The sequence below is a fragment of the Excalfactoria chinensis genome, chromosome 1 (assembly GCF_039878825.1).
Source record: "Excalfactoria chinensis isolate bCotChi1 chromosome 1, bCotChi1.hap2, whole genome shotgun sequence".
NCBI classification, from domain to species: domain Eukaryota; kingdom Metazoa; phylum Chordata; class Aves; order Galliformes; family Phasianidae; genus Excalfactoria; species Excalfactoria chinensis.
In genome coordinates this window covers 116,505,682-116,521,311 of record NC_092825.1, presented here as the reverse complement: position 1 = coordinate 116,521,311, position 15,630 = coordinate 116,505,682, and the positions used below count along the sequence as shown (strand labels likewise).

The window sequence follows — 15,630 nt, the reverse complement described above, 5'->3', positions numbered from 1 at the left end:
AAAGCTCAGAATCTGTGAAGGCTAAAGAATGCAGACATAGAATCATAAAATCACAGAATCATTAAGGTTGGAAAATACCTCCAAGATCATCTAGTCCAACTACCAACCCATCACTATGTCCCTCAGTGCCACATCTACTCATTTCTTGAACACCTCCAGGGATGGTGACTCCACCACTTCCCTGGGCAGCCTGTGCTGCTGCCTCACCACTTTCCAAGAATAAAATTTTCCTAATATCCAAACTGAACCTTCCCTGGCACAACTGGAGGCCATTCCCTCTCATACTATCACTTCTACCCGGGAGAAAAGGCCAACCCCCAGGTCACCACAGCCTCCTTTCAGGGAGATGTAGAGAGCGATGAGGTCTCCCCTGAGCCTCCTCCAGACTGAACAAACCCGGTTTCCTTAGCCACTCCCAATAAGACTTGTGCTCCGGACCCCTCACAGCTTTGTTGCCCCTCCATAGACACATTCCAGGGCCTCAATTACACAATATTTTGACACGATATTCTTGATTGTCAGAAAGTGTTTAGTAAGTAGATTAGCGCTAGAGTTGCTATTAAAAAAGACATCTCCTACTGCTTAGTGCTTTTATAGTACTAGGAAAGCACCGAGGGATACTATTAATATGGAAAAATAAAAATAAGTTATATCTCGTCCGAAACCCAGCAGCCTGCAAATGCAAGCATTATCCTAGGGAATACACGCGCTGGGAGGATTTAGCCGAGGGCACACGCTCGCATCACCGTGTGCGCTTGGGGGTTCTCCCGCAGCCTCCTCCTTCTCCCGGCTCCGCTCGCCCCGCCCGGGGGTCGCCGTCCGCCCCGTCCCGAGCCGTGTGGGCCGCGCCAAAGCGGAGACGGGCCCGCCCCTCCACGCCAGGTTGATCGGCTCCAGCTCGCCGCCCGTCGTCTTACCGCTAGCAGAGCCTGTGCCTGCCGCGTCTGCCGCCCCACCGGCCGCGGCCGGGCCATGGTGCCGGCGCCCAGGGGCGCCCTGCTCGCCTCCTTCCTCGCCGCTGCGCTGGCCGCCGCGGGCAGGTGAGCGGGGACGGACGCCCGGGCGGTGCGGGGAGTGGAGCCGGGAGAGGCTCGGCGGGGGCTGCCGGGAGCTAGCGGCCCCGCGGGGGTCGGATAGGGGGCCGCGGGCGGGGTGAAGACACGGTGACACTAAAGCTGTGCCTCTCCCTTCGGGAGAAGCGATAGTTTGAAGACACTCTTGAGGATGATGACAATTATACCAACCGTAGAAAGGTGTGAGCTGTTCAAGCCTTTGGTTTGCTTGTGTAAGTAGGTATCTAGCAAACCTGACAGAGCTGGTGTTTGATATATACCGCGGAGAGAGGTACGGGCCAGAAATAGAATGGCCTTTCGGCATGGGGCTGTCAGGGGAGGGGCAGCTGGGGGGTAGGGAAAGGGGCTGCACCACAGGGCGGTGGGCATGGAACGGGATGCACAGGGCTGTGGGCACGGCCCCCAGTGCTGGAGTTCAAGGGGCGTCTGGACAGCGCTCTCAGACATAGGGTTTGGTTTGGGTGGTGCTGTGTGGAACCAGGGGTTGGACTCAGTGGTCCTTGTGGGTCCCTTCCAACTCGAGATTTGCTATGGTTCTGTGATTCAGTGAGAATAAGGATAAATAAAACTCTGTACTCCTGATGAAGCCGTTCCAGAATTTCACCTTGCAATGTAGATAAACCAAATAAAAACCCACAAATACAACAGCAAATGAGCAGCCAATAAGAGGAGGATTGACAGCAACTGTAGCAGCAGTCTTCAAGATGCTGTGTGGATTCCTTGCTTAGTATTAAGGTTGTCAGTCAGTATGTTTATAATCAACAAGTGGAAATGTGCTGTTCTAGCATCTTTAATGCCAGCAAGTTATCCACCCTTCAGGAATCCTAGACCTGCTTTTGAAGAAAGTATGTTTGCTCATTAAGGTGAAAACTCTTAAGTGTTCACATTGATTATTTCTTCAGATGTTGTGTATTTGCATTTCATACACACTGGAAGATGTAAAACTGAAAAACCAATGCTGTGTCTTCTGTTGTAAGAAAACATAACCTTTTCACACTAAGTTGGAAAATCCTACAGAAAACCCTGCATGAGTTTGCTTCACAGCCTGTTTTGGCCACCATGGTGCTGTGTGATCGTGGAATCACAGAGCTGAGGGAATTGGAAGGGACTTCTGGAGATTGTCAAGTCCAACTCCCTGCTAAAGCTTGTTCCTTACAGTAGATCACAAAAGAAAAAGCATCAGATCTTGAGTATCTCCAGAGAAGGAAACCCCACATCCTCTCTAACCTGGGAAGATACCTCCATCTTCTACTAAGACTATCATTCCCCTTTTTGTACTGGGGGAAAGGGAAAGAGGGAGAATTTGAAACATCTTGATAGAAGTCTTGGATGACAAGAGATTCTAATATAAGAGAACAAAGGAATCATATTCACTCTGAATAGCTAGGAAGAAGGAACAGGAAATAGTAGAAATTAGAATCAGATTGGGGAATAAAAAAGAATTAATTATGCTCATTTCTGTATCTTAGAAGAGTGTGCCTTTCACATCTGGAGTATTAACTTCCCTGCTTTGAGCACTTCCTTTAAGGAATGTGGTGATCACATGAAGACTTACAGGAACTTCTGTGACCCCAAGCTGAGCTTTCTTTATATATTTTGGGAGGGACTCCCAATAAAGCAGAACTGTCATGTGGAGTGCCTGAAACTGACCAAAGGGATTTCAGAGGTAGCCATTAAAAGATAACAGGGTGCATTTTAGTTTTACTTAAAAGAAACGTCAGTGTAGGCAAACTTTTTATTCTTGAACGAAGTCACCCTTCAGAGAAACTTGTAAAAATGAACCAAACAAGCAAACAATAACAGAATATGATGTGAACTCTTAAGAGAATTTCTTACAGATTCCTAAGTTGTAGGAGAACATCTTTTGGTCCTGAATAAACTTAGTGATCAAATTGTTAGGTTTGGTGCTAGTTGTTCACTAGCAATATTAATCAGAATCTTTTAGAAGGAAAAAATAAAGAAATGGGTAATATCCTGTCATTAAAGTTAACTGGAAGCTGCTAATAATATAGCAGGCTTTTTTTTTTCCCTCAACAGTGGGCAGCTATTGTGTGTGCAGGAGCTGGAAAAAGGTATCCTGTAGAGAAACTGTGGAAATAGTGCACTAAATCTATTCAGCAGATGTCTCGAAGCAAAATAAATAAATAAGTAAATAAAAGCTCATAAATGTTCCTCTCCACAATATTAGTAAAAGACAGAAGATTAATAATAGCTGAAAACAAACAACTCTATTTTAGCTCAAACAACCAACTGACTGTTGTATCAGTCTTTTAAAGACTTGCTCGCTTTTCATCTGCAACTGCCATATGGTTTTGTTCGGACAGGGAATAGATCACTCATGAATGCTGGTCAGGAAAACACAACAAGAAACTTTTTCCATTTTTGAGAGTTTTATTTCCATAACTTCAATCATTACTATTATAATGGCTGCTAATGGGAATTACAGTCCAACACAGCTATTAGCTCAGTTACTATCATAGAATCATAGAATGGTTTGGGTTGGAAGGGGCCTTGAAGATCACCTGGTTCCAACCCCCTGCTATAGTCAGGGACACCTCCCACTAGAACTGGTTGCTCAAAGCCCCATCCAGCCTGGCCTTGAATTGCCTCTCTGGGCAACCCATTCTTGTGTCTCGCCACAATATTGAGAATATTAGTCCTACTGTATCAGCTAACTCAGATCAGTTGAAGTTAGAATCACATTACCATGGAATGTCTTGTGTTAGAAGGGACCTCCAAAGGTCATCTGATCCAACTCCTTGCAATGAAGAAGGATATCTAGAGCTGGATCAGGGTGCTCAGAGCCCCATCCAGCCTGCCCTTGAATGTCTGCAGGGACCAGGCATCCACCACTTCTCTGGGCAACCTGTTCCTTCACAACCCTATTTGCAAGTGAAGACTGAGGCAAAAATGTTACTGAGTACCTCAGCCTTCTCCACTGTTACCAGATTAAAGTTCTTGTTAACCACTTGATCTGTGGAGCAAGCGAACTTTCTGAACATAGAATCACAGAATCATTAAGGTTGGAAAAGACCTCCAAGGTCATGAAGTCCATTCCCAATGCGTCCCCACTAACCATGTCCCTCAGTGCCATATCTATGTGTTTCTTGAACACCTCCAGGGACACAAAGCTCAATGCTTTGAAGAAAGCTGTCAGATTCTAAGCTTTTGGATTGTTCAGCCGAAGCCAAGTTCTTCTTATCCCCTCTGAAGCTTTCATTCTTTGTAACTTTTATCACCATGTACACCATATGTAATTCACTTTTCTTGAGCATGAATGTAAAGAATTGTACATAATATAACTTGATTCAGCATTAGTTAAATTTCCTATCATTACTGGAACGTCAACTGATATACCTAAGATTCCCATCTCTTTTCTTATGGCTGTGCTAGTGGCTCACAGTGATCTACTGCTAGATAAAATGACCAGCATTTTTCTTTTTGTCACCTCAACTAATGAGGCTGTAACTGTAAAAGCTCTTATAATCCATCTTGAATGTACTTTGCTAGATGTCATCTTACTAGTGTCAGCAAAGTCACAGCCCCATAATACCAGTTTGGCCCTATGTATGGCTCAGTTTATCACTTGCTACCTATTGCCCCAGTGCTATATGTTACTGAGTCTGAGGACAGAGTAATTCAGCAGAGATGTGGAGACTGATTCTGCCAGATGATCTGCATGATTGGTCTTCAGTCTCATATTTAAGCTGCAAATTATTCAAGACCAGGCATTGCTCTCACACCATGTGGTCGGTGCCAAGCACAGCTATCTCATTTAGACCTCTCTGTGCTCCTTATGAAGTCATACAGAAATATCATTTAGGAAGGGATCAGACATCTCTGGTTTGTGTTACTGCTCCCAACGATGTCTGGAAAAGTCAAAGTGATGTTCTCACTACCAGGATCTACCCAGTTTCTTTCATTTGCACAAAATGCTGAACTCCTGATAGCAATAGCTGAACTGCTGAATGATATTTTCTTATGGGTGAAATAACTTGGCAAAACTGTTTTTGCTCACTGATTTTTGAGATCTGGGTGATTCAATTTACCTTTCACACTGCCAAAGGCTGGCTTAAACTTGATGCTTGTTGTAGAAGTCAGAGCAAGTCGAAGGCCTTGTCCAGGGCACTGTCTAATAAAGTTCTGCTAAGTTCATTTTATTTGCAGTATTATGGAAGATTTCCCAGTTTTAACAGAAGTTAAAGTTCTGTGGATGTTGTATACTTTGTAAAGGCATTTTAATTCATCTGATTCTGAACTGAATTATTAAATAAAGTTCCTGAGTGAGTCTGTCTTCCCATGGAAATGAGCATCCTCTGGAAAGTAATAAGATCCAATTTCCTCCAAGCTTCAGGCAGTTTAACCTTCCAGAGGAGTCAAAGCACTACCCAGTTGAATTCAGAGGTGTCTTGGGAATGAAAGCAGAACACTTTTACTATTACAGATAAGTTCAGGGAAGCTTTCTAGCCTATAAGCAGAACATGATAGTTAATGTGCATACTCATAGGTGATGTAAGCCAGCAGCATTTGGATGAATAAAAGGAAAAAAGATTCTTTTACTGCCAGTATATCTAGAGGTAGAGTGCTGATTTCTAGTAATAATCTGTACAGGAGTTGTAGCTCTTCCAACATGCACCTTTTCTCCTGTCTCAAAATGGGGTACATGCAGCCATTTAACCATGGGGCTGATGGCAAAAGCTGTGTGGCTTGAAGTGTGTGTATATATTCACTATTTTTAATAGTTTGCATTAATGACATTTGCAGTAACTCTCCCAGTAAGAGTGCAACCCATACAGATAAGTTCAAGAGAATATGTGTGAAGTTCTACTGTCAGGTGTTATCACCAGCAATACTGTGCATTAGGCTAAAAAAAAAAATCCTGACTTGTTTTTTTGTTAACTGTGGGACTTGCTGTTGCTATGTATTGCCCTCTCAGCACCCCCAAACCACTTGATACAAAACCCTCACAGATAAGGTATTTACTGTGTCAGAAACAGCACTTTGGACTGTCTGAAGAAAGTACTTTTTGAGTTATTGCCTAGAAAAAGCAACATAGGTAGAGGATTTTGGTTAAAGAAGAGAATATTCTAAGGGGGACATGCATGTGGTATAGACTAGTTGAGCATCAGCAACTGGGAAGTGAAGAAAACCAGGGTCACTGCACCCCTTGCAGCATGGACTAAGCCTAGAGGACTTAAGCTGGTGCAGATTTCCATCAGACATATAATTTTGACAGATAACATCACAACACTTGATCTGCAGAGTAACTTTGAATCACACTGAGGTACTGAGAGACTAAAATGGCTGTATGGCCAGGGAATTGTGTGCAGCCAGAGCACACAGGACTCTTCACTTCTGTAATCAAGGCACACATTTGCATTGGCTGTGAACCTTCAGGGTGCTGAATTTATGGAGCTGACTGGACGTTTGGGAAGGTGTTTTGCTGCAGATTCAGTGGTTCATCATCTGAAGCAAAACAGCATCCTTCTGATGCAAGCTGGAATAGCCCTGCTGACTTCACTGAGATTATAAAAGACTCATTCTAGAAAAGAATCTGAGTCTATTTATATATATATATATTTGCCTTGTTTTTCATTAGAAGAGATTGATGTTGTACAGCTGATTTATTGCAGGAGAGATGCTCCCTTTGCCCCTTTTTCTAACTGAATGCAATTTCACAGTCTTGTCAAGAAACCCTATTAAATGTTCCAAGGTTCGGTGAGATGAGAATGCCTGACAGTGGATAAAACATGAGGGAAATGCATGGAGGACTGTAAGGCAGAATGGACTAAAGTGTATTTGCCTTCTGGAGCACGTCTTTATCCTTCCTCATGCAGCTCAAGAGCTCGTGGGCAGCTGGTGACTGTGAGCCAGCCAGGGTTGTGTCGCTACGGTTCTAGGCTGGATTGCTGTTATGGCTGGAAAAAGAACAACAAGGGCCACTGTGAAGGTAATATGATCACTTTATGCTTGTTTCTTCTCTGTGGCTGTGTACTCGGTACTAATAAAGGGGTTTCATGTAAGGCTCCCAGAAGTCAGAGAAGGGAAGCTCGTGTGGGATTGAAATATTTTCTTTTTTGGGGAGAGTGAAGAAAACGTGTTTGAGAGTCTATCATCTCCTTAAAGAAAGAAAAATAAAGAAATAAAAAATGCAGAGCTGTAGGTAAATTGGCACCATGCAATAAGATGCAGATTCGCAAATTCTTAAGTCCAGAAGGGACCATCTGTTCTAACCTCCTGCATACTCAGACTGAGAGACTGGAAGCAGTCAGCGCCTATGCTGTTACAGCTGTCAAATAAATGCTAAACATGCAACATCTTCTGGTGCTACATATGGATGTGTGAAATCAATTGATGCCCTTTATCTTCAGAAGTGCACGGCCTCTGAGAACCAGGAGGCTTAACAGTCTGAAAGTATAAATGTAACCTAAGCAGTAGGTGCCCTGACTTAGTCTTAGGTAGGCAACCAGTGTTCTGGTCTATGGATTGTTGTCTTAATGGAGAGGCAGTGAGTCCTGTTACAAGTCCCAAGAATAAGTTGATGTGGACTCTCCTAGCTCTACTTGAGCAAAACACACAAAAAAAATCATAAAATACATGTTGGAGGAATCTCAGATGTTGCACCTTTGCCCCAGTTTGACATTGTAATCTAGTGATTTTGAACATAGGCTTAGAATTAGTCACCGCTGAATATCAACATCCTGATGCTTTAAAGGGAAAGCCATCCCAAAGTCTCTGCTCCGTATAGCATGTCAGCTGATAAAAAAATAAGATGGCAAATATGCTGGTTAATATTACTGTATTGTTTAATAGCAGCTTAGATCTGGTGTAGATGAATTAATGGAAGGACAACTGACAAATGTAACTTAGAGGAGCCAGTGGAGTAAGCTGTTCTGTTTTAAAGCAATAGGTTGCTTTCATGCTAGAATCCAGATTTCATAAGTTTTTAAGGTGATTCTTCATCAGACTTCGTTAAAAAACTATAGTGTACTCCTGCATTGTAAATCAAAATATAATGTTTTCTGATTCAGAGTTAAATATTCAGCTATCTGACATTATGTCTGTTTGCTTTTCAGGGACAATGTTGAAATATGTCTGTCCTTCAGTACTTGTGAATGAACCTTTAAATGTGGGGAAAGTACTTGAATTAAACAAGATGAATTTGAATTATGGATTTGAATAATGAATTTTGCATTTTATCTGTACAGTAACTTACGCTGTGATTTTATTGCTTCCTATATTTCAGCTAGCAGAGTAAATACAGAAAGTGGCGGGATGCACAACCTGGTACATAATTGTTTGCTGATTTTTGCTAGAACTAGTGCTGATTTAAATACATTTGGATCGCTTTTCCTAAAGAATGCTCATTTTGATCATCATATTGACTTTAGGAAGTCTAGCCTTAAGCCTTACAAAAGCCAGCATTTAATTTCTGGCTGGTGATGAAAGTTAGAAAACTTTTGCTCTTTAACATATCCAGAGTAAGCCCAGCCCTCTCATATAAACTTGATGAAATTGTAAATATTGGGATGTGTGGTAAGGACAGGTGGTTGATCATTTGACAGATGTGCTCTGGATGTTCCACTGTGGGATGGTTCTCAGATGTGAGGAGATCCAAGAGTCACCCTAGGGTCATCTGACTGATTTTCTGATGGCAGGAGACTGCTTCTGCCTCTTGCCTGCTCCAGCATCCAAATGTAGCAAATGGAGATGCTGGCGAGCTGCTTCTCACAGCTGGCTTTCCAAAATAGGAAACAGGGGAAAAGGGCAGAGTATAAAACTAAATGTGCATCAGATGTATGGCAGAAAGGAGCGTTGGGGAGGGTGCTAAAAGGAGCCCCTTCTTTTTCAGGTATTTACAAACTGGGAAAATTTTTCACTCACGCAAGCTGTGCCGGCATCTCTATTCTCCGACTGAAATAAAGCACTGATTGGTAGCTATGATATCCAAACTAGAGGGAGAGATTGGAGGAGGTTGAATTTTCATAATAAGTTTTTTGGCAATTAAACAGGGGAGGAGTTCTCAATTAGAATATTTCTAACTCCTTCTTTTTCTCTCTTTTCTCTGCCTGATCCCCTCAGCTATCTGTGGACAGGGCTGCAAGTATGGCGAATGCATGGGACCAAACAAATGCAAATGTTTCCCTGGATTTACAGGAAAAACCTGTAGTCAAGGTTTGTGCACATGGAGATATTACCCCAGGAAGCAGACTGGTGATTTTCTGTCCTCTTTTCTTTTAATAGGGATTGTCACTTTCCAAACTTTTAAAATGAGACCTTTTCTTATTTTACATAGCAGACTTCAGAGTAGTTTGAGGCTCTTACTAGGGATGCTAGACACACAAGATGCAAGCTCTAAGCCTCCTTCAGCAAACAGGAGTTTGAACCCATATCATGAATCTCCTTCAGGCTGGTGACAAGGGCAGACTGTCTCACAGTCAGAGGATTAAGACATTGAGAGATGATATAGAAAACAAGAAGAAATGAAAATCAAATCCAGAAGCCATGCTATTTTCTTAACTAACTTCCTCTAGATGTGTAATTTCTCATTCAAGTTTCAGCTGACATATTGGCGACAACTCTGCATTTTTTGTTGTTGTTCAAGTATTTGAGACCCCTGTATGTAATCAGATGAAAGGAGTGGGTCATTGTGGATGGAGAAGATGTTCTTCTGCACTACTGATGAGTGAAGCACGGAATAAGGACCACAGAAACAGACAGGTCTATGCACGCTAGCTTCCTAAGCACCTGAAGGCTTTGCAGGTTTTTTATTTATAAGTTCTTTCTAAAATCTAACCTATATTTCACCTCTTTTAATTTTAAGCTGTCCCCCTTGTCCTGTCACTATCAGAAAACATAAAAAGTCAGTTCCCTTCCTGTTTATAAGCTTCCCTCATGTACTGGAAGGCCAGAATGAGTTCTCCCCAGAGCCTTCTCTTCTCCAGGCTGAACAAGCCCATCTCACTCGACCTTTCTTCATAAGAGAGGTGCTCCAGCCCTCTGAGCATCTTCATGGCCCTCCTCTGGACTTGTTCCAAAAGCTTTTCATCTTTCCTGTTTTGGGGACCCCAGATCTGGACAGAGAACTGCAGATGGGGCCTCACAATGGCAGAGCAGAGAGGTACAATACCCTCCTGCTCCCTGCTGCCACCCATGCTTTTGTTGCAGTCCAGGATGCTGTTGGCCTTTCAGGCTGCAAGAGCACACTGCTGGCTCACATCCCGCTTTTCATCTATCAGGACCCCCAGGTCCTTCTCTGCAAGGCTTCTCTCGCTGTGTTCTTGTCCCAGTCTGTACTCCTGTTGGGGATTGCCTCAACCCAGGTACACTGCCTTGCACTTGGTCATCAGATTGTTGTGTGCTTACTTCTCAAGCATGTCCAGGTCCCTCTGGATGGCGTTCCCTCCCTTCTATTGCATCAACCGCGCTTGCAGTACTACTGCACTTGCAGTAGGTTCAGAGTCTGAAGCTTTGTGAAAGTAATGTATAGACCTACACATGCAAATTGCCTGTTAGCTCCCTGGGCTGTCCTATCTTCATAGCCAGGAAATGTTTAGGAAAGTGATGGCTGGCACAGGCTAGAAATGCCTCAGGGGTATTTCATCTGTTACATCCTAGGAGGTGTTCATGTCCCAGTAGTCAGGAATACCCAGAGATGCTTAAGGTACAGGCAGAGGTAGCCTTGGTTAATAACTTCAGTCAGGTTGCAAACCATGTTCCAAAATATTAGAGACAAAGTTGTGAATTTGCAGAAGTCACAAGCACAGATGTTGTTCCTTTGTTGTAGGACAAGTAGCACATAAATTGAACTTGTTGGGATTCTGTTTTTCTCCCTGTGGAAGATGGGAGTTTGAAATCAACTTAGCTTCTTGCAGAGTCTTTTAAATTGCACATTGCGAAAAGGTGTTGGGATGCTTTTATTCTCTGCGTTTTGAGAAACTGAGATTTCTTGTACTTCTATTCTTCACATCACGTGATTCTTTATATATACTGTGCTCCATCTTGACTATACATCCCTGCCCTGAAAACCTCGTTGCCAACATGGAACTCATGGAACTTCTTTGTTTCACTTTATCTGAAGTTGATTTGCAGTTCTTAGACTAGTCTAATGTTTTAGCCTTTCTGGTACATCTGGAGAGCTGAAGTCTCCAGCTAGAATTAGAGAAGCCTGAAAGAAGAACTCCCAGAAAATATATCAACTGCATTTTCTCTTGACCCTTTCACCTCTTTCTAATGAACTGCCAGACGTGGCCAGAGTTTACATTAGTTTTTCAGGTGTAGAAGTGTATGTGTAGAAGTCCATATAGAAGTGATAGTTTTCCAAGCATTCTTCCAGCCAGATGGTTTGCTACATTCTCATCTTGCAAAGGTCTGGCTCATTCTCAATCTAGGCTCTTTTACTGTGGGGAATTAAAAGCATTAAGCAGTATTGTCAGCATATACGTATTAACGTATACTTGTTTATACTCAGCACTCACTTCATTTCAATGACTTTTGCAGATCTGAATGAATGTGGACTGAAACCACGTCCCTGTGAACACAGATGCATGAATACACATGGCAGCTACAAGTGCTATTGTCTCAACGGGTACATGCTTATGCCAGATGGAACATGTGCAAGTAAGTGACAGAGCTGGCAGGGTAGGCACACCAAGATCACCTAATCATATTTGATTCCGGCAACATTTCATTTTGTGATAGTAGAGTTTAGATCATTTTGGATAGGATTTTTGCCTCAGCAATTTTGGTAATGTAAGCAGCTGACAGAAGCTTTCAGTTTGACCAAATAAATTAGGTCATAACTGCATTTCTGGGGTTCAGAGGAATTTTTGTCCTTTTAGAAGTAAAAATATTTGGTAGTGCTACCTCAAATGAAAGACATTATATAAGCTTGATGCACAGCCCTGCTGTTTCATCTACTGAATGAATGAATGAAGCTATCCAAGCAGTGCGTCAATACTGAGTATAGTTGACTGTGCTGAACTTCATGCTGTTACTAAATTTCTGCACACCCTGACTAATTTATTTTCTATGCGTGCTGATATGCTTCCCACAGTTGCTGCTGGCATCTTGCTAACATTTGTTTGCTGTGCTAAGTCTTATCTGAGCTGTGTTTCTGCCTATTTTATTGGTGGATGAGAGAGTATTCTGCTTTCTCAGCCAGCCTGATTTTCAGTCTTCTTATTTTTCAGTGGTGGTGTTTTGTTTCTGGAAAATACTTTCTTTTTCCCCTTAGCAAAACTGCTTCATACAGATAGTTTTGCTTTGAATTTCACAAAGCTCAAGGTAGTATGGGGACAGGCCATTTTAGAGTCTGCTGGGCTGAAGCAGATGCATCAGTGAGACAAGAAAGCAAGTGGATCTCAGCAACTGAACATCCTGTTTGAGAGATCTGTCCTCAAGCAACCTGGCTGCATTAGTTGTTGCACAACCATTCCTATGGCTAAGAGAGACAACCCTAAACTCTGCAAAGATTTGATCTACAAACTGCATTTTTTTCACCAGAGTGTCCATCTGGTGAGTTTGCTGTCAGTCTTGAGATAGCTAGAAAAATATGCAGCCTTGGCAAATGCAGGACTGCAGGGTCCTGCAGGTCTGTGGCAGACAGAAAAGCCAGATCTCCTGGTTTTATCACTTATATGCAGAGCCTAAACAAACCAGCCTAAGAAAAATAATATTAACAGCAACAGAATATGCATTGTATTAATATAATTTTGCTGTAGCTATAAGTGCACCTGCACACATCAATGGCTTTTCTATACACTTCGTTACACACATTCTGAATCTTCTTGCTCCTCTACCAATGGACAAGTTGCATCTTGAAATAGAATTAGTATCGTTTTCTACTTAAGTGATGAGCCAGTACTCAAGGTCTGGCAATTGCTTTTGTCTCAGATAACTTGACAACTGCTCCAGGCCTTCTAGTTAGAAAGAAGCTATATAAACTTGTGTTTCCCTGGATGCAGTAAAAGTGAAGTAATGGAAAAAAATACCTTGGCATAAATCTCCAACTCTTCTAGTAAACACTTCCAAATGCTACTTCTCTCCTTGGCATCTTAGTACTAATGCATGCAGGGTATTTTCAGGATTTTAGACTTAATCTCCTTATATACTTACTACATTTGGTCTGCTTTTCTAGCCTCTCATAACACTCTCTCAAACAAGATCTAAACTCATTTTTCTGTTTAAAGGCTAATCAAAATCATTTCCTAGCCAATCTCAGACAAACAAGACTTGTGTACTGGCTAGTGCCTCTTCAGATTCAAGTATCTGTTCTGTAAAGGATCAAAATAACTTGCACTTTCAAAGTCCATCAGGCTAAGTAATTTTTAAGTAATTTTAGGAACGTTAAATGTTAAGAAATAAAAGCATTTATCTTCTGTACTGAATGATAAAAAACTGAAGTGATGAAAAATGTAAAAAGCCTTTTTCCTAGTTTGAGCAGTTCTGTCTGTATCTAAAAGATCGTAGCAAGTCAGAACAGGTAACGGAGAAAAAATGAGGAATAAGAGCAGACAGGGAAAGAATAAAATGAAGGGAAGAGAGAATTTAAGATCTGTCTCGTGAGTTTCATTGTTAATATGTTAATGTATAAACAGCGTGACTAATGATGAATGGGATTTTGTTGTTCTAATTAATTATTTTTCTACACTCATTCAGATCTAAATTAATAATGAAGTGTATGTTACCAGCCTAGATTTTTGTTCTCTTTGTTATTTTAAAACCTGTTTTCAGGCTCTAGGACATGTGCTGCTGCAAATTGCCAGTACGGATGTGAGGAAGTCAAAGAGGAGGTACAGTGTCTTTGTCCATCAGCTGGCCTCCGTTTGGGACCAAATGGAAAGACGTGTGTTGGTATGGTTAAAGAGCTCACTCTCAGCTTCTTTTCTGTTGGATCTCCAAACTCTTGAGTTTTTGGGGAGTAATGAGTATTTACCCTCCTCAGTAACTTTACTAATTCTGCTTGTTACTTACAGTGTGAGGCAAAGTTTGCATGCTTTTTTAATAATAATTCTTCTCATATTGGCAATATAATTCTTTGGGCTAGTTCCATCCACATTTAATAATTAAATGTTTTGACATACACTGTAGTCATTAAGAGATTCTCCGTTTCTCTGAAATGGCTACATGCAATATAGGAGGCTGTCCCAATGACATAATGCATTATAAGGTTTGGGAGTCATGTTGGGATGTATTTTTCTGTATTGTGGTGACCCACAATAGAAACTTCTCTATTTTTCTACAGAAGCCTTGACATCATTTTACCTAGGGATCTCCTGTGATAAGGTAGCATTGCTTCCTACCACTTGGTACGGTTTAGTGACAACAGTTTTACATTGCTATCTGATAAGTCAGGACTTCGGCATTGCAATCCTGTGTTGAAATTGTACCCATTTTAATACTGAAGCTAAGCTAGTGTTAAAATGTCAGTGGACATGAAATTAACCCTCCAAAGCAGGGACCACCCCAAGGTGGAGAAGATGAGGCAGAGAAGTGCATGTCAGGGAGCAGCAGTAGCAGGCTTTTTCCCTGAAGGGTTGAGCTGGGAGCCATAGGTGACCCCACCACTAGCAGTGCTATGTCTGCAATGACCAGTGTGCTCTCCCACAGCATCTGATCACACTGTCTGACCAGTGCTGATAACAGGGCAAGTGACAAAGTCAGGTGATAAATCAGGTCCAGTGTCTGTCCGAAGAGTTTGGTCAACAGGTGGAAGACAAGATGGGACATAAAGCTGAAACATCCAGGGGGTCCATCCTGGAGATGTATCTGCAGAAAAGCTACCAACAGAGTAGCCTTGAGGTCCAAGCAGGGACAGGACTGAAAATGGGCATGACTGCAGCACATTTTGGATGTGAACTCAAGGCCCAGAAGTGAGCTGAAATGGGACTCCTCAGTCTGTGATTAGGTGGAGGTCTGTGATGAGGCTGGTTCAGGTGAGCGAGACCTCTCAGAATATGCAGAAGCAGCACAGAAACATTTCCAAAGCTGAAATACTGCTGTTGCTGGTCATCACAAACAAACCTGGAAGGCTATGGAAGCATTTATTTTTCAGATTGGATGCTCTCTGCTGAATTGTTTCAAATTTAGTAGAAGATTGAAAATTGCAGCTAGGAAATGTTTCAATTCCCATAGTTGCTCGAAATAGAAACAAGCTTTTACAATGAGTTCTGTTTGCTACAATGTCTTTAACAACATACCTGATTTCACATTGCATTATGGTATCTCTCTAACAATTATACAAGTCCTTCAGGTTATAAAGGGTGGCTTGGACAGGAGGAATAACAGTAGCAGCTCCATGTCTGTCAGATGCTGCTTACCAGCACTTACTGGTTGAATGGTATCTCCACACTAAAGAATGTTTTAAATGAGAAGTTTGACGTGTCAGATATAGAAAGGAGTTTCAGCTCTAATGGCCAAAACAATGTCATGCTTAACATTTCAAAAAACAAATTAATGAATCATCCAAGAGGCAGTGTTACATCCAATGACAGGTAACTATATGAAATATTCTCCTTGATGTACAGCTGTAGTATCAAGTCAGGTCTGAATGTCA

General features: G+C 42.0%; 1 protein-coding gene across 1 annotated transcript in view; it reads left to right on the top strand.

Annotated features, from left to right (window-relative positions):
* The first annotated feature begins 918 nt into the window (after positions 1 to 918).
* Positions 919 to 15,630, top strand: part of EGFL6 (EGF like domain multiple 6) — a 37,584-nt gene continuing 22,872 nt past the window's right edge. The window contains exons 1-5 of the mRNA XM_072357511.1: positions 919 to 1,040; positions 6,911 to 7,023; positions 9,156 to 9,248; positions 11,574 to 11,693; positions 13,809 to 13,928. Coding sequence (XP_072213612.1) covers positions 973 to 1,040; positions 6,911 to 7,023; positions 9,156 to 9,248; positions 11,574 to 11,693; positions 13,809 to 13,928 — 514 coding nt within the window. The 5' untranslated portion in view covers positions 919 to 972. The remainder of the gene's footprint in view (positions 1,041 to 6,910; positions 7,024 to 9,155; positions 9,249 to 11,573; positions 11,694 to 13,808; positions 13,929 to 15,630) is intronic.